Below are 23,978 nucleotides of genomic sequence, written 5' to 3'. Positions count from 1 at the left end.
GTGGGAAAGTTTAAGATTTCGGATTTTTCTGGATATCCTGAGAGCTGGGCGAGTACGAACATGGTGTGAGTGTATTTCCGCGACGCGCCACCTCGTCTAAATTTACGTTTTTATGTTTGCGCCAAAAATGGAAAAATTCCAAAATCGAGCGACCCACTATGGCTCCCTGGTAGCGTCCCAGGGTGGTGATCATTTTTAGTTCCGGGACCCCCCACCCAACTCGCACCGTTTCCGCGGGCCGTTGGATTTTACGTTGTATGAAAGTTGGAAACTGGGGCCCGGAGCCACTCGAACGGGGCACCGATCGATTCGCCGGCTCGAATAGAGCACGTGTGCCAAATTTGAGACGTAAGGATTCATAAACGGCGATTTTGGCAAAGTACGGCGGCCATCTTGTTTTCGCGAAAATCCCCATTTTTCCACCTCCCCTGGTAATCGCCACCAGTTCCGAGCATTTTTTGTTCAGACACCCCCCCTCCAGGTATCACCGTTTTTGCGCACCTCCAGGGGTCCACCCTCTTGTCCAGGGTGTTGGAGTTCGCTATATTTTTCCGGTGGTCACTGGGAGCACCTCTACACGTCCACGTCGAAATCCCCCCAACTTTCCACGTAGTTTCCGAGAAACCCGATGTCAGTGAGTCAGTCAGTGAGTGGTAGTGTAGCTTTATATATTATAACTAGCTGGTGCGTTGTGCGCGGGCTGCAAGCAGCCCGCGAGCTCCTTTTGCCCCAGGGTTGAAGCAATAGGGCAGTCATTTGAAAATATATTCGAAAATTTTCTGTCCATTTGTTACATCTGCTAACAGCGATTCTAAAGTCAGTCGGTAATGCTTATAAATTCCCCATTCAAGTATTTTCCACTCTGGGAGGCTGTCCACCTTCGAGGGAGCGTAGTGCGCGTGCAAGCATCCCAGGGCAGAAATCTTCAGTCATTTGAAAATGCGTTAAAATTCCCCGTCAATTTGCTTTTATCTGCTAACAGGGATTCCACAGCAATCGGAAGTGCTTATAAATTTCAAATTCAAATATTTTCTATTCCGGGGGGCGGTTCACCTTCGAGGGTACGTGGTGCGCGAGCTGCAAGCAGCTCGCGGCTCATCCCAGGGCAGAAATCTTCAGTCATTTGAAAATGCATTCGAATTTCCTTTCCATTTGTAACATCTGCTAACAGCGATTCTACAGTCAGTCGAAACTGCTTATAAATTACTTATTCAAATGTTGTTAAATTTTTTAAACGTCTTATCGATAGCGGACAGTGACTTTTCATAATAAACTGTTCAAGAGTTAACCTAACACGCTCGTCGCTTCGCTCCTCGCTACCTATTTGAATATTTAGGCCGGCCGCTGCCGCGACTCGCTCGCTTCGCTCGCTTGGCTCGTGCGATAGGTAGTTCAAAAGTTAACCTAACACGCTCGTCGCTTCGCTCCTCGCTACCTATTTGAATATTTAGGCCGGCCGCTGTCGTGACTCGCTCGCTTCGCTCGCATGCCTCGTGTGGTAGTTCAAAAGTTAACCTTACACGCTCGTCGCTTCGCTCCTCGCTACCTAAACTGCTTATAAATTCAAATATTGGTTAAATTTTTTAAACGTTTTATCGATAGCGGGCAGTGACTTTTCATAATAAACTGTTCAAGAGTTAACCTAACACGCTCGTCGCTTCGCTCCTCGCTACCTATTTGAATATTTAGGCCGGCCGTTGACGCGACTCGCTCGCTTCGCTCGCTTGGCTCGTGCGGTAAGTAGTTCAAAAGTTAACCTATCACGCTCGTCGCTTCGCTCCTCGCTACCTATTTGAATATTTACGCTGGCCGCTGCCGTGACTCGCTCGCTTCGCTCGCTTGGCTCGTGCGGTAGTTCAAAAGTTAATAAAAATTTTCTACTCCGGGAGGCTGTCAACCCTCGAAGTTGCGCGGTGCGCGGGCAGCAAGCAGCCCGCGGTGCCGTCTTTTGCCGATGCTATTTCAATTACCCTTAGTAGTATGGAAATTTCCATACAAAATTTTCGAAAAAAAAAATTTCGCTTTTTAGTAAAAAAATTTATGTGCCTGGAAGCGGACCAAGTTTTTAAACATTTTTTACCTTGGTGACCCCAACCTAAGTGCCACCAGTTCAGAGAGCCGTTGAATTTCGTGATGTATGGAAAATGGAAACCGGGGGTCTGAGAGAAATTCTGAGTATGCAGTTTTGTAAATCTGACCAATCAGAGCACAGAAGTCAATTTTCAGACCGATCGTGACGGAACCGGCGCCACCATCTTGCTTTGAAAAATTGGCCATTTTTTGAAAAAAAATTACGTCCAATTTGAAATTTCTCGATTGCCCTGGTAGCACCCCATCTTCCTGATCATTTTTTAGTTCTACACCCCCCGGCTATCTCGCGCCGTTTCAGAGAGCCGTCGAATTTTGCGTTGTATGAAACTCGGAAACCAGCGATGGAAACTCGATTATGAGTATGCCACCTCAATGTGAGGCTTGATTAAAGCCCCTGTGCCAAGTTTCAGCGCGATTGGACCAGCGATGGCCGTTTTAGAATTTGTATGGCGGCGGCCATTTTTTCCGCCATTTTGAATTTTTTTCACTATCTGTGGTAATTGCTCGAGGTCTACTCCAAGTTTAGTTCGAGCACCCCAGATGCAGCTGCTACCGTTTGCGCGGGCCGTTGACCGTCTTCGCGAGATGTGGGAAAGTTTAAGATTTCGGATTTTTCTGGATATCCTGGGAGCTGGGTGAGTATGAATGCGTCATTGGTTTATTTCTCTATTGCACCACCTCGGCTAAATTTACGTTTTTATGTTTGCGCCAAAAATGGAAAAATTCCAAAATCGAGCATCCCACTACGGCTCCCTGGTAGCGTCCCAGGGTGGTGATCATTTTTAGTTCCGACACCCCCCACCCAACTCGCACCGTTTCCGCGGGCCGTTGGATTTTACGTTGTATGGAAGTTGGAAACTGGGGCCCGGAGCCACTCGAACGGGGCACCGATCGATTCGCCGGCTCGAACAGAGCACGTGTGCCAAATTTGAGACGTAAGGATTCATAAACGGCGATTTTGGCAAAGTACGGCGGCCATCTTGTTTTCGCGAAAATCCCCATTTTTCCACCACCCCTGGTAATCGCCACCAGTTCCGAGCATTTTTTGTTCAGACACCCCCCCTCCAGGTGGCACCGTTTTTGCGCACCTCCAGGGGTCCACTTGGTTTTCGAAGATGATCGAGATCGCTATATTTTTCCTCTGGTCACTCGGCGCACCTCTACACGATCACATCGAAATCCCCCCCACTTTCCACGTAGTTTCCGAGAAACCCGATGTCAGTGAGTGAGTGGTAGTGTAGCTTTATATATTATAATAATTTCCAAAAACAACATAACTTACGTAAGAATAACACCAGGCGCGACGAAATCAGTGAAGGACGGATTGTTGTCTCCATAGATCGGGTCCTTGAAGTCTATGGGAATGTCTCCCACTTTCGGGTTGTAGTTACATGTTGATAGTAAACCCTGGAAAATGTTATTTTATTAAATTTTGTATAATGTTAAAGGTATTAGTCTCCATTTTATTAAATTTTGTAATAATGGTAAAGATATTAGTATCCATTTTATAAAATTTTGTAATAGTGGTAAAGATAAGTAGTTTCCTGGTCGAATTTAAGACATAGTGGTCTTTTGGCACCCAATTACGTTAAAAATAGAGGGTGCGTGCACACGTGTCAGAAGTGAAACTTCTTTGGCAAGATTCAAAGATACTAAAATCGTCGCCTTCATGACATGACGGTATTGCCGTGACGCGACCTAGAAATTTTACACTCAACGCACCAAAAAAAATTTTTTTCAAAGATATTTCACTTAAAAAAAATAGTAATTACTAGCAGTCCGCACCGGCTTCGCCCGTGGTACATATTTACGTTTTCTCTAGGTACATAAGAGCCATCCTCGTAGGTACTTCAAGGAAAAATAATTATCGAAATCGGTTCAGCCGTTCACACGTTTTGCCGTGACAATGCGAAACGGGTTTCATTTTTATATATATAGATTTATTCAACTTCAATAGTTTCTAAAAATAACTTACCTTAGCGAAATCCCTGTAAGAAAACTGTATATCTCTACTGAGCATGAGACCAATCTGTTGGTTGGACATGTCGAGCCATACTTCGATTTCTGAAGACATTATAGTCTCGTTGTCTGCTGTGTCACCTGCAATTCAAAATATTTTATGTTAGTACTAGTGGTCCGCCCCGGCTTCGCCCGTGGTACCTACGTGTTTAAACTATCCTATCTCTCAAGTTGGAACGAACTGCACATGGTGTGCGAATTTTATTATAATAGGTTAAGTGATTTAGGAGTCCATTGAGGACAAACATTGTGACACGAGATTTATATATATATGTTAGTATTGTTTAATAATAGAAAAAAATATTATATTATATTGTTATTTAATAGAAAGTTAATTTAGGTATTCGCTCTTTTGAGATTTGATTGAACGAAAACAAGTCAAGGAGAAACGTTGCTTCAAGTCAATTTGGCAAAAATGAAATCTTTCATTAAAAAACCTATTTTAAATTCAATTTGAATCTCAATTTGTTTTGACTAATTTGATCTGGTTCAAATGCTGTTAGAATACGATTTCTTGGAGTTACGCTACGCGTCTAAAGTTGCTTTCTTCACTTTAGACCATTGAGATATACATATGGAGACGACACCGCCTACATAACTTATGTTCCGCTCAACATACGCCATATGGCGTAACTGCACGCTCATTTTTATTTGTTTTAAAGTGAAACGCATCAAATATGCCTTCGTGTGTGTTACGATATTGCACAAATAATACGGAAAAGTGCAAAGGAATTACTTTCATCGGTAAGTACCTAACTAGATAATAATTTTTAAAACTTAGAGCAAAAAAATGGCGCACAGATTTTGTTCGTGGTGTCTCCTCCATACGTAGTAATATTATCTCAATTACAATTACACTATTTGTTAAATTCATATTATCCTGCTCAATTCCAAAAGGTCCTATAGCTTTTGTATCTAATGGGCCCTCTTCACAATGGGCAGTGTTGGGCGAGTCTGCGAGAGAACGCAATCACGATGGTGTAGAAGGCCTAAATGTCTGTGATCGGCCGTCATTGTAGATGTTTAGTCAAAATCGCCGTAATGTCGGCAAACATCGACGATAATTTGTTGGGCCAACGCTGCCCATTGTGATGAAGACCTATCATAGTAATCAATAAACTTACCCAAAGCCAATCTAGCAACAAGCGAATCCGTATAATTCTCGTTAAAATAAATAACTCCCCACGCTTCCCCCTGTCTCACGGCTTGTTTCGCGTCTTCCAACTGTGCGTAATAATTCTTTATAATGGAGCCATTTTTTAAATTGTCCAAATATCTGCAGGAAAGGTTCTTCATGGAACAAGAAGAATTGTATGGACAATAGCCGTCGAACACGTTTACGTCGTGGTTTACTATCGCCTGGAAATTAATAATATTTTTAGGTTGCTTAAAATCTTTGTTAAATTTAAACTGATGCGGAATAAATACTTTTGCAGGAAACAACACAATATGTATAACTACATGATATAAAAAATCAAGTTCACTTCGGTTTGAAGGACAAACATAAATCTATACTAATATTATAAAGCTGAAGAGTTTGTATGTTTGTTTGTTTAAACGCGCTAATCTCGGGAACTACTGGTCCGATTTGAAAAATTCTGTCGGTGTTCGATAGCTAGGTATATAATATCACGCTACGATCAACAGGAGAGGAGCCACGGGGGTGAAACCGCGTGGAGGAGCTAGTAATGTATATAATGCTCAAAATCCGTAACGAAATTAGTTTTCCAAAAATGCGCGGTGCAAAATTATCACATAGAAATTGAATACTAACAGACCAATATATGTATAAAATATTGCAAATAAAATGTCAAAACATCCGTAACGAATGGATAAATGAAAATTGAAATCTCTGCATAAAAAAATACAATTAGGCAAAAGCACTTAATTCAGTTATTCATATCCTAAATCTATACTAATATTATAAAGCTGAAGAGTTCGTTTGAACGCGCTAATCTCAGGAACTACTGATCCGATTTCCGAAATTCTTTCGGTGTCAGATAGCCCATTTATCGAGGAAGGCTATATTATATATATTATCACAATAAGACCAGAACGGAGCAATGCGGGTAAAACCCCAAGGCACAGCTATTAATAAACAAAATCTCACCAATTTCAGCCCACTAGGATCTCTTCCAATCGCCAGACAGAACAATATAACTTGCATCACGGGTAAAGCGAAGATAAACAACATGACGCCGATGTTTCTCCACATTCGAAGGAAATTCTTTTGGATTAGAGCTTTTATTTTGCCGCGGGATGTGAACTGGAAAAGAAAATATAAATATTTTTAATTTTCTTAATATTATAGATAATAAATAAATTATCGGGCGGATACTGCCCCTTTGCCTGCCAGACAACCTTTTGTGTATATTTAGTTTTTTCTACAGTATTCAATTTCTTTATAACTCAATTTTTAGTTATGAAATATTTTCACAATATACTTACGCAATATGCAACAGTGACTAATAACTAGCCTAATATTTGTAAAATTAAAAGTAAATAATATACTTACATTAAATCGACCGCTGCAATCAGTGCACTCTGAAGCAACTTCCGACATTTTACCCGGGAGCTGTAAGTTTATACACATACATTTTATTTCGATTAATTGTATCATAAAAGAAAGGTTACATATGAAAAAGTATAAAAATTATAATTTTAGTGCCCGAGCCTTTTAGGGTCCATAAAAATAATTGAATAAAAAAATGATAACAAAAACCAATAACCTACTGACTTACAACAGTCAATTGAAAAATTTAATTAGTATTAACTTTAAAAATTTGATTTCAATATTAAGTATCTATAGATAGTATGCCAAAAATAATCAATCGCAAGAATTTCTGCAACTTCATTTTTAATTGAATACAAAGTGTTAAAAATATTACACAATTTATTAAAATTACGCTAACTCACATCGCCATTAGAACCAACTCCATTATCCACAATAAGCACCTCCTTGCTCTGATGGAAATTCAGACCAATCACTTGCCCATCTTCATTCGCGTAGGGCGCCTCTTCACGTTTCGACATTTTGTTGAGCCCTAGGGCTCCGCCGGATACGTTTAATTCTACCACTTGGTTGCCTTGACCTGGAAAGATATTATACTTGATGAGTGTACTGTAATATAAGTTCAAATGTAATAATAAAGAAAAACGTAGTATGAATTAGTACCTAGGTACGTAATAACAATTGCTCTTGGAAGCTCTTTAGAATCGTTATAATACAGAAAGAGCAAACATATTTACTGTCCCGACTACATAACCTTTTTTTTGAAGTAGGTAAGTACTTAAACTCAAACTCAAAATCTTACATTTGTTTATTCAATTAGACTTCTTCTAGAAGCACTTTTGAATCGTCATAACATATTTTAACATTTAGGAAAGCAGATTACTCGTAAGTCTTAACATTTGTTGTAAGGAACTATAACCGATTTTCCTTGTATTTTTAGGCTTCGTCGATTTTTATGATAAGGAAAACAACAATAGATTAATTTAACGATCATTAGAACTATCCATAAATATCTTGCAATTAATTTCGATTCTATGAATTCAAGTTTACGGATGTCATATAAAAACCAGTTACACTTTTAATAATCTATTGTTTATTTTTATTGAATTATTACTTTAGCTGTGCCACAGAATAATAACTGTGATAATAACTAGTAGCTAAGGCTGTGCCTAAGGGCGGCCGTACACGGACCGCTCGAGCAGTTAACGGCTGAGCGACGTACACGGACGGCTCAAGCAGTCGGCGTCAACTGCTCGAGCCGTCGGTTGTTGACCGCTCGAGCCGTTGCTACCAACCGCTCGAGCGGTTGATTTTTTTGACTAGTCAAGTCATTGATTTTCAGGGGGGAAGGGAGCCGTCGACGGCTCTAGCGCAGTCAACGGCTCGAGCAGTCAGTGTATGCCTCACGACCGCTCGCGAGCCGTCAACGGCACGGTGGAATTTCGTCATGCAGTTGACGGCTTGAAGCGGTCGCGACGGCTCGATCCGTCACGTGTACGGCGGTGAATGAATGCCTATAGTTCACCGCGCGGTCGCGGCTTCAAGCGGTCGGTCTCAACTGCTTGAAGCGGTCCGTGTACGGCCGCCCTAAATGTTAAAAATATGCTATGACGATTCAAAAGTGCTTCTAGAAGAAGGCTAATTGAATAAATAAAGGTTTTAGTTTGAGTATCTAAGAGTGAAATAATTTTTCAAATCGAACCCGTGGTTCCCGAGATTATCGCGTTCAAACAAACAAACTCTTCAGCTTCATAATATTAAGTATAGTTTCAACAATGAAAGGTCTATAGTACATTGAAATGCATGTCCCTTATAACAGGAAGGTGATTTATCAACACAATGACTAATGTTTCTTAGATCGCGTGTTCGTTACAAGGCTATGAGATGGTTTTGGATTTTACATTGACGATATATTTAAATCTCTTTACAAATATATTTGTTTGAATAAGTATTGACTACTTAGTGGTTAATAGATTTTTATTAAAATAAACATATCTACTTAATAATAAACACATAAAATTATGAAAATTAATTGGACATAGGTAATTTATTTTGTGCCTTAGATAGAACAGTTTGTATTTGAGGACAATATTAGTTTCAAACTCAAACATTTATTTATTCAATAAGACTTCTTCTAGAAGCACTTTTGAATCGTCATAAGTCATAACATATTAATTTAAGATTTACTACCGATTTTAGTAGTTTTAATGTAGACTTCAAGTCACAATAAAACAATATTCAGAATCTTTAGGAATTGTATAAAAAATAATAACGATCTATTCATTCACACTTGTAAAATTTGGCACGCAATAAACACATCCGATTTTGTATATAAAATCGATATGGAAAGTGATATTCAATTTCTTTTATAAATGGCGTCCAATAGAAAGTTCTAGGCATTTCTATTTTGTCGTTCGTTCGATATTTTTCACGGGGAATCAAGTTAATGGTTCGGAATCATCACGGAAACGTGTAGTTATGTAACCTTATGTAACAGATCTCGCAAGACACGCTAGATAGATATAGTTTCATTTAAATTTATTTTTGAATTAAATGAATATGAAATCGTGGTAGCATTGTGAGGGAAAAAGTGACCTTATTTTATTTGTAGTTTAAGCGTCGCAAATTTTTGTAAATAGGTATATTAAAAACTAGATTTCCGCCCGCGGCTTCGCCCGCGTTTGCAAAGGAAAACCCGCATAGTTCCCGTTCTCGTGGGATTTCCGGGATAAAAACTATCCTATGTGTTAATCCAAGTTACCCTCTATATGTGTGCTAAATTTCATTGTAATCGGTTCAGTAGTTTTTACGTGAAAGAGTAACAAACATCCATACATCCATACTTACAAACTTACGCCTTTATAATATATTAAGATTAAGATACTATAGAAAGCAGTACATAAATATTATCTGACTATTAAATTTTGAGAAATTAAAGGCTCTATATTGACTTTACATTGTCTTTTGTTATAATTTTTTAAACGTCTCTTTAAATGTAAATTAAAATACTTTTAAATAATTATTATATAAAAATTTCCAAACGGAAACAAACAGAATTTTCTACAGTTTTTACACCTACAGTTCAATGACTCTACATTTGATATCAACTATCAATCTTGTTATAGACTGTCAGGATTATAAAATATCATACAAATATACAATACCTTGTTTCCTTGATAGCTTGAGGAAGACGTCTTCTAAAGATATACAGTTGTACATAGTGAGCAAGGCTTGAGGTGTGTCTTCTGCTAACAGTCGGCCACTACGCATCAAACCAATCTGAAATTCATTTGTGAAATATTAACACTTATTTTGTGTAACTTAAGGATTAGTTTTGAATGTCAAAGCTGTAAATTACGGTACGATTACAAAACGATAGTAGTAGATGTATTCATTTTCTATGTACATATTAAGTAATAGTTGTCTGTAAAATCGTATAAAAATTACAGATAACAAAAACGCTTATAAACCAACTAGCTTTCCACCCGCGGCATCGCCCGCGCAGTCAAAGAAAAACCCGCATCGTTCCCGTTCCCGTGGGATTTCCGGGATAAAACCTATCCTATGTCCTTTCTCGGGTATCAAAATGTCTCTATGCCAAATTTCATGAAAATTGGTTCAGTAGTTAAAGCGTGATTGAGTAACAGACAGACAGACAGAGTTACTTTCGCATTTATAATATTAGTATGGATTTACTCAAAAATCAATGCGTATTCTTAGGTAGATAATTTTTGTGTTATAAAAAAGTCTAAAGTTATAAACGTCGAATCAATAGTTTTAACATCCTTATTACATCGACAGAAAAGATTTTCCTCATTGTTTTTCACTACCTATTTGAGATATTCTTTGTGCTAAAAGGTCTAATAGCACTCCGTGTTTTTTTCACCCATACTTATTTATTAAATTTTATTCAAATAAAAGGCTTCGGCCTTCTCATTAACTGACTAAAAATTTTAATATTAATTTGTGAAGCGAGTTATACTTCTTTTTAATTATTTGTTTAGTATTTAATTACATATTAAAACGTCACGTCAAGTTGACGATAGAGATAAAAACTGCCTACTTAATTTTAATAACAAGGCTTAATATTAAGCTTTTTTATTTGTCAAATTAATATTAAAATGGTTTTGCGTAAATGTTTGGGCTTGATTTAATTATGATTTATGATAATATACATATAAATCTCGTGTCACAATGTTTGTCCTCAATGGACTCCTAAACCATTTAACCGATTATAATAAAATTCGCACACCATGTGCAGTTCCATCCAACTTGAGAGATAGGATAGTTTTTATGAACAAAAACTTAAACATATAGGTACCACGGGCGAAGCCGGGGCGAACCGCTAGTGATAATATAAATGTCAATTTTGCTCGTAAAAAATATATTATTTACCATCTGTCCTATACTAATAGAAGTATAATGCTTTAATAAATGATCTCTATATGTTTATAATAAACGTTTTGTACGACCTCTAACTTTTATAATAATTTTCCTCCTAATTGACATTGCTTGGTACTTTAATAAATACATTTAATTACCGGTTTAATTGCGAAATACTTCAATAAAAATTAAAATAATGATTGTCAATACTATTGCTCGTGAATACACACATAGAATATTAACTTAATTTTTTATTACTGAATCAAAAAGTAAAGAAATTTTCAATTTTATCATCATATAAATCTTGCCCTAAAATATTTTTCCTAGGACTTACAAGTTACAAACTTTTTTTTTTTTTATTATTATAGCATCGCCATACATCCAAATCCAGTAATTTTCTATTACCAATATCTAGTTAGTCTAACAAACGATTTTAACCTAAAGATACAACGAAGATACACTATGATATCAAGAGACGTGTTTACACCAAAAACGTGACATCAAACGAACAGACAATCGACGATCGTCACGTTGTTTAACCGCATTCCAAATTTAATCATTTATTTTATTAATTATCAATGGAGATCTTTTTAAAAATATTATAACCGGTTTATATTTACGTTAGTTACGTAGGCTATGTATCTCTGTTTTGATAGATGAACTTTTAGTAATTCAAGATATTAATAAGGTGATTTGACTCATAAAAACTGTTCATATTTTTGTTGTAAACACCAAATTATCAAAGAATGGATGCTCTTTATTATCCCTTAAAAATGTCATATAAGTACCTAAACCAACTGAACTATACTTTACGTATCCTACACCTAAAAATAATAACAGAACGAAGCTAATAAAACATTTTTCATTATTATAAACATCGTTTCATATCAGTAATTAATAATTGTTTATGTCGACAAGTTTGCAAAAAAAAAACTACTTAACAACTAATCTACGTATTATAGACATCAGCATAGTAAAACTATGTAATAACTAAACTTCGAATTATAAGCGAACACTTACACAATGCGCCTGCCGGGCCTCTTCAATATAATGTGTGGTGATGATCACAGTCTTATCACCAGAGCTGGTGATGCGCACCAGGTGTGTCCAGATGGACTGTCGCAGTAGTGGGTCCACGCCCACTGTTGGCTCGTCCAGGATGAGCAGCTCAGGGTCGTGCATGAGAGCCACTGCGAAGGAGACTCGACGCTGTTGGCCACCACTGTTGGAATTTCAATGTTTTATTTGTAGGTATTTGTATAATTATTCAAATTCAAAATCAAATTCAAATCATTTATTTGTTAGAATTGTGGTAATACAAAAAATCACATGATTTAATTAATAAAATAGTCCACACAATTCGCAAAACAATTGGCATATTAGGTATATATAATTATATACATATATATTCTTTAAAAAGATCTTCTTGGTAGCATTTTGATTGTATGCATGAATGAAAAGGGCACAAGTATGGACTTCTATCTAATAATCTTTGTTTTGTTAAAGGCACTTTCACAACCATAGTTTTGAATAAAAAATGTATACTTTAGTTTGTATAGACTATAATATTGTATAGATTCACTCAAGATAATTCAAATCATTGCATTATTTTATTCTATACAATAATTAAACTTTCGAATCTTTTTAGTCTATAGATGATTTTAAAATATAATGATCATGATTGCTGTATTTAAAATCTTTTGTTATTACGTGGACGTTACAATGCAAAAATTGTCTATTGTATATCCGCTATTATAAAATATTGTTTCTCTTTGATGATTCTAAAAAATGATATCATTATCATTTTTTTGAATTGATCGAGATAAATTAGAACTTTTTGAGGAGTCCCTGACAACACTGTATGTTGCAGAATTGAAAATGCATGTTGACGAACATACATATTCTACTAACTATGCCCCGCGGTTCCACCCGCATTGCTCCGCTCCTGTTGGTTTTGGCGTGATGATATATAGCTTATAGCCTTCCACGATAAATGGGCTATATAACACCGAAATAATTTTTCAAATCGGTCCAGTAGTACCTGAGATTAGCGCTTTCAAATAAACAATTTCTTCAGCTTTCTATCAAGTATAGATTTCGAACATTTAAACAAAGTTACAAGCAATTGTTGATCAACAGTTGCTCAACAAATATTTATCCAGTCATCAAATTTTAAATGCATGTAATGTACACCAATTCAAAGATACATCTATCTCACTTGGTCTACTTAATACGCGAAAGTGAGTTATCTAATTATTACATCACTACTTAGACACACTTTTTATCGAAAGTTCATAATAATCTGTACTGACTAATTACATGTAATAAAGTTGCCTATTCACTATTTTTATTGGACACATTTAATTATTTTACATAAGTAATATATACTTAATGTTATTTTTAAATGCAGAGCTATATTATGAAAATGTAGCTATAGGCTAAATACGTGAAAAAGTATAAAAAACATAGTTTATACATTTTTTGTAATTGCCGTATCTACACAAAATAGGGCTGTTTGGTCGTGATCCTTTGCCTGACTTTGGTGACGACATTATTTAATAGTTAGTGTAGTTTGTGTTTCTACTACTGCCTTTTAAATCCAAGATTTTTTTTCTATAATAACATTTCCATGATCTTCATTATAAAATGATTCTGTATCGTTTCATAATAAATTATAAAATTATACGAATATGACATAAAAACATTAACAAAGAACGTAATCATGGGTAGGTTATCAAGTTGTTTATATATCAAAGTGTCGTAAAACAGCATTCTTTATACACCATGGTTTTCTTTATTCAAAGTAATGAACCATAATGATAGACCGTCACGCAAGCCTAGGCATTATATCTCAACATTTCCTTAATTCGATTGAGGACATCTATGGAATTTTAAAGACATATTAAGGAGAAAATTACTTTTTCTTAGTTTTGTGGGTATATAGTATACTAGCTTTCCGCCCACGGCTTCACCCGCGTTTTCAAAGAAAAGCCGCATAGTTCCCCGTTCCCGTGGGATTTCCAGGATAAAACCTATGTGTTAATCGAAGTTACCCTCTATATGTGTGCTTAATTTCATTGTAATCGGTTCAGTAGTATTTGCGTGAAAGAGTAATAAACACACACATACACATCCTCACAATATACCTAATACTTATAATATTAGTAGGATAGGCCGATAGGATATTGTATCTGTGCTATGTTAGTCATATAAGTAGGCTATAGTAACTATATCAATGAACGCAGAGGCATTCTTCTGATTTTTAATAATACATATTTTATAAGACTACTTAAAAATGTTAAAGAGCGTTTTTTATCATATTATAACCTGAGTGTAATTGGTTTCAGTAACCTATAGCTATAGCAGGTTATAACCTTTTTGAGGCAAAATATAAACCAATTTACATTTTAGTGAAAGAGCTAAAATTATGTCAATACGTTATAGCAGAAAACTTATTCAAAATATAATAATAGGTGCATTTACATTATCAATTAACTCAAATACAATGAAACGGTTAACATCAAAAGCTGAACTATATTAATAAACAATTAGGCAAATTACTGTATAATAGCAGAACTAAACGATTCGATACGTGCTAACAAACACATTTAGAACAACAGTAGGTAACAATAATGACATAGTATTGTACGTGACAATAGTCACTCCTAAGGCCGGCCGTACTCGGACTGCTCGAGCAGTTAACGGCTAGGCTAAGCGACGTACACGGACTGCTCGAGCGGTCGGTCGTTGACTGCTCGAGCTGTCGCTACAAACCGCGCAGTTGACGGCTTGAAGCGGTCGCGAAAGCTCGAGCAATCCGTGTACGGCAGTGAATGAATTTCCATAGTTCACCGCGCGGTCGCGACTTCAAACCGTTCGGGTCCGCGCCGCGGCCGGCCGGCGGTCCGTGTACGGCCGCCCTAACGTGACGTTGTAACAAGCATGACGGTTTTGGTAATAAGCGTGACGCATTTGGTAATAAGTGTGACGAAGTGTCTTTGTAGTGAATTAGGTGGCGCTTAACTTAAACATGTAATTATGTATGTTTGTAATTAATACGGTTACAGTTCGGTTCTTTTGGAGAGAAACTTTTGAATGGGCGATGATAATTGGGCATTATTTCTGCTACAAACAATTAAAAATATGAAATATTTGTTTGTACTTCGATTTAATTTTGTAAATAGGTAAAGCATAATATGATGAGACAGTAAATCAATCATATAATACAATGATTTTAGACCGATTATTTAGAATAATTATTGAACATCGTATGTAGAGCCAATGAATTCAGTAGGTTTTGCGTGAACAAACAAACATTGCATTGATTTATTCCACTTTCATATTTCTAAGATAAGTTATGAAGTAGGTACTTTACCAATTTGAATATCACTACATTACAACATCTAGTTATATTATCTGTGCTATTACATAGTTTAAACAAAAGGAAAGTTGGCTTGCAGAAATCTAGTTATACACAAATATTTGCCCACATTGGCCAATCTTGGGCCAATGTTATGTATCACAGACTCACAGTATATATTACCGTCGTGAAACAAGCAATTTAAATGTTCGTAATAAGATTACATAAGAAATCTTACATTCACTGAGGTTAACGGATGTGAATGATATGTAGGACAAGAATGAATACTCCATATATGAAATCTGGTTGTTATTTAGATGTAATAAAGGTTAACTCCTAAATGAAAATATTTGTAACCAATTAAGCATCATTAGGACCACAAATAATAAAAAATAATTATATACGGTCGAATTGAGAACCTCCTCCTTTTTTGAAGTCGGTTAAAAATTATTTTAAATGAAAGCTTACTCCATCTTGTTAATGTTAATATGAAAAATAGTTATCTATCTTTATTTTTTTGCTATTGTATCGAAAAATATCACTTTCATAAATCGCGTTCAACTTAGTCGTAGCCCGTAGGTTTATACGAATCTATGAATTCATTACCTATTCTATAATAAATAGTTTTTTCATATAATAATATTTTCTACAATCATAAAACAACAAAATTTTTAAAAACAAAACTTACTTAGCTTTATAAAATATTTTTCGCCATCCTAAAATTACCTACTTCCTTGTTTTTTTTAGTTCATTATTTAACACATTTATTCGTAAAATTTCCGGATAGTAAAACTGTGACGTCGTAGTTAAATAAAGAATACTAAAATAATTAATAAATGATTTTGAATACTTACAATGTGTATTTTTAGTTTCAGGAAACCTGTGACTTATAATTTTAAAATGCTCGAGAGATACAGCGTATGATATTATAACATAATTAGAATTAATTTCAAATTTGTTAATTTTAGGTGTATTTCATATTTATCCTTCATTTGATAATCTTGATTACCTAACGCCATTAGAAAAACTGACATTAAAATATTCAACCTTCGTTAAAAGTTAAATCGTAAATCGTAATTCATAATACCTAATTCAAAATAATTGTAACTAGTCAAACTTAACAAGCTTCTGTTTTATATATTTCCTTCTCGAATTATTTAAAAAAAAACGTACTTACTCTTAGTTTCGCCAAACAAACAATTTGATTTCGAAAAATCTATATTTGAAACTTTCAATTTTACTCACGGTTTTAATCTTCGACGATTTAAATTTTATTTTATTTTGACTGTAAAAATCTTGTGTATATTTTATTCTTGCAGTTAATAAACCATTAAATATTCATATGTAATATGAATAATAAACATTGTCTCATGCATTGCATGTTATTAATAGAAAATAGGAAAAAAAAACGCGCCAAAAAATAGCCTGATTTTTTTTAAATCTGTATCGTATTTGTACTCTGACTTCCCGCCAAATTCTTACAGCAAAAAATATGTATTTTTATGTATGCAATCTAAAAATACCTATCGATAAAAATATATTTACTACGAAATATAAAAACAAAACTTGCTTATCTTTTAAGATTGAATATCGAACTAAACCTAAATAATGCATTTAATTTCTAGAAAACCTACAGTAGTGTGAATTGGTAATAATAAAACGGGTGCGAACAAAAATTTGAGAATTGACGTATACAAATAATAAAATATCCATACAAACGACCAACACTTAAAGCGGAAAAAATATATTGTATATCGTAGTTTTTATTAAACTTATAGGTACCTACGTGTGATGTCAATATGCTAACTTCCTTATGTACAATTGCTTGTATAGCTTCAAATTGTTTAACAATATAGATACAAAATGGCGGGAAGTGAATTTCATTATCTGTGAACATTGTTTTTTTTTCACTGCCAACTTCTTGCCATAAGAAAAAAAAAACATTGTTTTTTTAGACATGTACGAAAGTGCAGGCAAAGGACCAAATGTTAATAAATGTCATTGATTGTTAATAAATGTCATTTTATGAGGAAATGTCTTCTTAATTTTATTGTCCTGTAATTATATTTTATTGAATGAAAAATAATTCTTTATCAGAGCAATATATAAAAATAACATATAAGAAATAACAATTATCTATGCGGTCAGAATGGAGTCTATTCTTAAATTCTTATTTAGGTCTAAGTTTAGTACACGGTTGGTAAAAATTATTCTCAATTATCGTAATCGATTCACTCTTTACCAAGTTTGATGTAAGGTCAATTAATTGTAATGAATAAAATAGACATTTTCCTAAATTTTTATTACTGTAATAAATCAATGGGAAATAATAATAACAAATGTTACAATGTAGCCATCTGCTTGGTATGAACCCGTCAGTTTTATTAATTGAAAACTAAACGGATTTATAGGTAAGTATAAAAATTCACTTTACTGTTGCTTTTTTATTCATACTCATACTCCTTTAAATACCTACCCCTATATTTAAGTAGCTCACCTATAGCTCACCTATAGATAACTTTAAAACCTTACTCGGTACAGTCATGATTAACGAACATTATTTTACACCAACAGAAGGCCGGTTGTCTGGAAGAAATTGCTATTTAGGGAAAAGGCCGCCGTTTGTTACAATGTATCCTAGATTAGGTCTCAATTTGCAATTTATTCAGAGCAATAAAATATTTATAAATAAATAAATAAATAAAGGTCAATTCATCTAGTAGCAAAAAACTAACCTCAAATTCTTCACCATACGGTTTTCGCTGGGCAGATCCAGGAAGTCGAGGAGGAACCGCAGCCGCTCCCCAATCTCCCTGGTCTCCATACCGAAGATCCAGCCAAAGTACATCATTGTTTCTCTTATTGTGAACTCGCCGTATAACGCAATTTCTTGAGGCATGTAGCCCACGCGCTTGCCGGGTACTCCAGAACCTGTGATCAGATTGTTATAATTGGTTAGTTCATTTATAGGAGAAGTAATGCTTAAAGCGTGACGTCAGAGAGATATCCTTACCCTCTGACGTCACGCAACAATTATACATACCTATATAGGACAAGAAAAGGAGAGATAATAAGTAGAGTCTAAGTTAAGCTCAGAAGTCACTGCGTAATGCTTTAATAAATACGTCTTAGAGAAATAATATTATAGGAAAGGAGGAGTTTAAAGAAAGTCATGAAGAGTTTTTAAAAGGCAATAAATATGTGGTAATTATTCTGTTATTATATTGATTGGGAATGCAAAAATGTCTAGTCTAGACGATTCAAAATTACAGTCTTTAGTTCATACATATTAAGCATTAGCAGTAATAAATTATGTTCGTTATAATTGTACGTTATAAGAATTATATTAATAAAAAGATGGCTTCTTATTAAAACATTATAATAAAGTTAATATTATACATATAGTAGTTTTATTTGGGCAGACATACTGTGACTTAAATTGCATGCTAATTGTCATAGAGCTGACAATGAAGCGTCTAAAAATAAAGCTAAAATACGATAATAAGTGTATTGTTTTTATTAGTTGTATACATTTTTATGAAAGTTACATTTACATTATCCATTATCACTTTACAATGTGATAAGTTGTAGTCTAGACAGCTCAAGTATGCAAGTTACTTTATAATTATTTAAATTGAAATTTAGATAATTATTACTGGATATTTTTTAGTTCAATTTTATGTCCCATACTATCATCCTAATTGTAAGAATAGATTCGGTTGTTTTCTATTTATATATCCAAAAGCAGCTAGACATGTTTAAAATTTGTTACAGATAACTTATTGTCTCGATTTGTATATTTGATTTTTAAATTAGAAATTAAAGATTTTAACGGATTTTAAACGCGATTTATTCATTTTATTATTATCCCGACGTTTCACACACTTTGCAGCGAGCGTAGTCAGGGGGAGACTAATCCGATAAGTCGTAAACTAAATGTATAATGCTCGCGTAAAATCAAAAAGAAGAATTTATATTTATATTTGCTTTGTTTTAACAGTACCTAGTATCTATAGCTTACCTTTGGTCCCCGGTTTCCCTCCCAACACCCAAATGTCCCCACTGTTAAGTTTCCGCCGCCCCACGATACAGGAGAGAAGTGTAGTCTTGCCGCAACCTGAAGCCCCCAATAGGCCATAGCTGTAAATAATTTATAAAATTAAAAAGAGCATGCGTGTCAGAAATGAAACTTTGGCAAGATTCAAACGCTCTTTTATTTGTTATTGTTTGTTTGTTTTACGTATTGTGCTGGATTTATATGAATGTTCCTTCTATCCATACCATTACATTATATTTTTGTCGATTCTTGTCATTATTAGGCGACATTTCAAATCGGTTAAAATTTCACTAGTTACAAAATATACTTTTTCTCTTAAATTTAGAGTAGGTAGTTGTTATCAAATTATTCAAATTTTTAAGGCATACTCAACGGGATACTTCACAATTAATCTAATAGTTCACGCTTGAAACCGTGGCCATAATATTTAAGTATAATATGCGCTGTCGAAATATCCTTTCTGGCGTAACCACAAGTAGACCGTAGAAATTTGTATACCCAAGGCAATGCTATTATGTTTATTTGTATGGAAACATATTTAGATTATAAAATCAAGGATAAATGTGGGAATTGTATCCATTAGAGCTGAAAATACGTAATATTTATAATTTAGGACTGATTTTTCAATCATTGGTTAAAACTTATTCGTCGAATAATGTATAAAACTACCATTTTAAAAACGTATTCTAATTGCCCATATTTGACAGTTTACGTGACATTTTAATATTATCGTGTAATACTTTATTGGACGGATAAGTTTTATCCAAGCATTGAAAAATCGGCCCTTAGTTGTCTATCTTAGAATATCTGAAGTAGAGAGCTGGGTAGAGCTAAATATATTCTATGTTTAACTAGCAAATCGGGCGAACTCCGTTTCGCCACCAGAGACACCTTTTCTTTGCTATAAACCTCACGGAGCCCGAGACCTTTCCAACGAATGCAAAACCGTGGAAATCGGTTCGTGCGTTCTGGAGTTATAGCGTCAGGAAGGAAAACCCGATATAGTAGAAGATAACAAAGATAATCATATATAGCAAATATAAAGAATACTACTATACCGTTTATTAAACAATATTATGTATATTATACACTTAGAAGTTCCAGAGAAAACGTAGAAAAAATTATAGTAATCAATACAAAAATAATTAAGATCTATCATGCATACTGTAATTTATACAATTATTTTCACGTAACTAAACTAAAAACTTGTAATAATTAAATACAATTAAAAATAAATGAATTAAATCAAGTTAAAATTCCACCTAATTTCAGATTTAAATACTTCGATAAAATCTACAGGACCAGAAGCGTAGCGTGCCTTGGCGGGGCCCCGTATAAAAATTTGTTTGGGGGCCCTTAGGAAGGGCCTTTTTCACAAAAGAAAAAAAAAAGAAATATTTATTCATCATAATTAAGTAGGTATATTCTATCTGTCACTTATTCCAAAAATTTTACAAACAATTCAAATTAAATATAGGTACACACAGGAAGCCAGAAATTGCTTTTTTTGACTTTTATCATTTCGGAAAAAAAAAATTTTGGGAATTTTTTAGTAATTTTTGCTTACGCACGTTGGGGGCCTTGGGCCTTGGCGCGGGGGCCCCGTATAATTGATACGGCAGATACGGCGGTAGCTACGCACCTATACAGGACGTAAGAACCATTTTCATTCCACAATGAATTTTCTACGTAACAGCCTACGTCAGTAACCTTTATTATATGCGGAAATAGCTTCTATTGCCCTCGTATTAAGTATCATATTAATTATACAGCCTTTGATTGACGATTGTTTATAATAAGAGGTTAATGATCCTTTGTTGGGACGCCCTTGGACATGTGCCATAGCCCTTACACAGTGAATCAATAGTATGTTATATGTACAGTAGTAGTATATCCTGATTGTGCAGAGTATCATTGTTATACAGACTGCAACAATTAATTGTTCGAGCCAGTGATTAATACATTCTTTGAAATGACTGGCATTGGGGTTAACCATTGGACGTGGAAATTTTTAATATTCTTTAGAAATGTTTAACGCCCAATAGAATAAATACGATATTATTTGTTTCGATTGTTGTATCTATATTATGGAATTTTAGAAGATAGTATTCATACTCAAAGCCCAGGATCAAAAAAAGATTAGAAATAAGAAAAATAAAAGATTTTTTTGAACTTCTCGCCTTAAGGGCCCTCTTCATCATGAGCAACGTTTGGCGATTAGAGGCAATCTCGAAAATGTAGGGGCCTTAATGTCAGATCCGCCGTCATTGTAGATTGTAGGGGAGACTAGACGACGTTGGACATAAGCTAATTAACTACATATTTTATAAAGCGTTTAAATACTTACATGGTACCCTTTTTAACTGTCATGTTGAGTTTACTGAGCACATGGTTGGGTCGTTTGTTTGAGCCGTAATGTTTGTAGGCATTTTGTACGCACACAGCTTCGGCGCGCTTTTGTAACGCCTGGGGAAAGAGGAAATTGACATAACATACATTTATAAGGATAAATACAAGTTAACTGAAAGTGCATTTGAGAACGTAATTTTTCTTTTATTCAAATAATGAAATGTAGAGTTACCTATAAGTAATGTCTATGACACTGTACAAAACATTTAAAAAGTGTAGAAAGTAAGTATTTACGTCAAGAAGCTTTCAGTACTCGGCTAGTGACATAGATACAAAGAAGCAGAAAAGAATATGGTCACAGTGCTCACTGAGAAGCGACCAACGTTGGAATTCTACGTTCAACTTAATCTTTGTCATTATTTTCCTAGAGCTGGTACTTTGTTTAATGATAAATGATAATCCATCACCGCCCTTGCACATTTGCATAGGAAAGGTCTTTGCAGATCAGTTGCCAGTTTTTAAAAGATTGGGGATAGGGACAGGATTCAGTGTCATTCAACTAAAGATTGAAGGTTTTGATTGATGTAATTAAGAGTAATAACATAGGGATAATACTTACGATCGTATTTTGTTTGTCCAGTGGTGTTGAAAACTGTATGTGACTCATTTTGGACTCTTTCTCGTCACCCATCGGCGACGGAGGCGAGGTCTCTCTGTAACAAAGAAAATAAACATTAAATAAAATATAAATAAAAACATTTATTTATCTCTCTCACAAGGGTTAAAAACTTTACAAAGAATGAATAATACTAATACATAATATATATTAGGCAACCTTATGAGAGCGTGTCCGAAGTGGGTTCTGAAGAACCTGTGGTACGAGTCACCAGGCCCTACTTAGTATAGGTATCTAAAATACAATGTAGCAGCCTTATGGACCGAATCTGCAGCAAGCTTGTGAATAAGACAAAAAAAAGTACTTTTTCAGGTACATAGAGATTTTGATTTTACAATTGGATCGATCGAGAGGGTAAATATTGAGAATTTTATTTAATTTATTGTAAAGGTCATTGCCGAGATAACATTAGAAGTAAATTACATTAGTTTTATGCAATAAAACAATTACTACTTACTTTGTGACTTTGTATACAATGTCACAAAGTAAAGTTAGTGCTGAGATATTTTTTTTTATACACTTAAACATTCTACTAAGCCTACTAACCAATTGAGAAAAAGCTTATTATATTATCGAACCAACACTCTGACAACACAAAACACATTTATCGTATTTAATGCGGTGGAACGCAGGTGAGAGTTGTTACATTGAGAAGGTCGAATTTCGACCCCCGGGCGATCCTAGTCATTATTATATGAAATTCTTTTATTGTTTGTAGCTTTCACATTATCGAATTATTCCTAACAAACCATTGAATAGAAATAGTCTTATCATGGTGCACTAGCTGTGCTCCGCGGTTTCACCCGCATTGCTCCGCTCCTGTTGGTCTTAGCGTGATGATATATAGCTTTCCTTAGCTTAGCTAGCCTTCCTCGATACATAGGCTATCTAACACCGAAATAATTTTTCAAATCGGACCAGTAGTTTAGAGATTAAACGTTCAAACAAACAAACTCTTCAGCTTTAAAATATTAGTATAGAATATAGATGAGCTAACGCTCATTCTAACCTCACTATGTCAAATTCTTGTGTAAACAGGGGTAGAGCATTCTTTCGTTGTTCTTAGTACGTTCGATAAGATTCTATGCAATGTTCTGATACTGAACAACACTGAATAGTTTTCGTGTACACTAAAAGACCACGAAAGAATGTTCTCGCTCTAGCTTTAGCTCTATGTTCGTTTGATCTAAATGCACCGTTACAGAATCATTCGCAAACCTTTTTTCGGATTTGCTATCAAATTAAAAGCTTACTTATCATATTATATTTTTTTTAGTTTAATTTCTCAGCTTGTGAACATGAAATTGTCATTGGTCAATTTACTTTGTTTAACAAATAAATCTTTCCAAAGTTATTCGTGATTCATTCCACAGTTGTCTGGCTCTTTCATTCAAGACCAAGTCATATTTGAATTGCAATAACCGCTATATTCATTAGAAGTACACTAAATAATTGGCACAAACCGCAAAAAGGATAAAGTACTTATTATAGGTCATTGCCTTATTACATATTTACTAACGAGAATTTGTAA

The 23,978-nt window shown here is 34.8% G+C and overlaps 1 protein-coding gene across 2 annotated transcripts in view; it reads right to left on the bottom strand.

The window, feature by feature from the left end:
• LOC123702855 (ABC transporter G family member 23) overlaps nucleotides 1-23,978 on the bottom strand; it is an 84,617-nt gene that overhangs the window by 4,566 nt on the left and 56,073 nt on the right. For both annotated transcript variants that reach the window (XM_045650677.1, XM_045650678.1), the window contains 12 exons: nucleotides 22,391-22,484; nucleotides 21,770-21,888; nucleotides 19,387-19,505; nucleotides 18,101-18,296; nucleotides 12,026-12,227; nucleotides 9,787-9,901; nucleotides 7,027-7,202; nucleotides 6,626-6,685; nucleotides 6,221-6,376; nucleotides 5,235-5,469; nucleotides 4,067-4,191; nucleotides 3,374-3,498 (listed from right to left, as the gene is read on the bottom strand). In XM_045650677.1, the coding sequence (XP_045506633.1) occupies nucleotides 3,374-3,498; nucleotides 4,067-4,191; nucleotides 5,235-5,469; nucleotides 6,221-6,376; nucleotides 6,626-6,685; nucleotides 7,027-7,202; nucleotides 9,787-9,901; nucleotides 12,026-12,227; nucleotides 18,101-18,296; nucleotides 19,387-19,505; nucleotides 21,770-21,888; nucleotides 22,391-22,484 (1,722 nt within the window). The remainder of the gene's footprint in view (nucleotides 1-3,373; nucleotides 3,499-4,066; nucleotides 4,192-5,234; nucleotides 5,470-6,220; nucleotides 6,377-6,625; nucleotides 6,686-7,026; nucleotides 7,203-9,786; nucleotides 9,902-12,025; nucleotides 12,228-18,100; nucleotides 18,297-19,386; nucleotides 19,506-21,769; nucleotides 21,889-22,390; nucleotides 22,485-23,978) is intronic.

Source organism: Colias croceus, chromosome 24 (genome assembly GCF_905220415.1).
Source record: "Colias croceus chromosome 24, ilColCroc2.1".
NCBI classification, from domain to species: domain Eukaryota; kingdom Metazoa; phylum Arthropoda; class Insecta; order Lepidoptera; family Pieridae; genus Colias; species Colias croceus.
The sequence above is the reverse complement of the archived record's forward strand: the minus strand, read 5'-3'. Positions and strand labels throughout refer to the sequence as shown.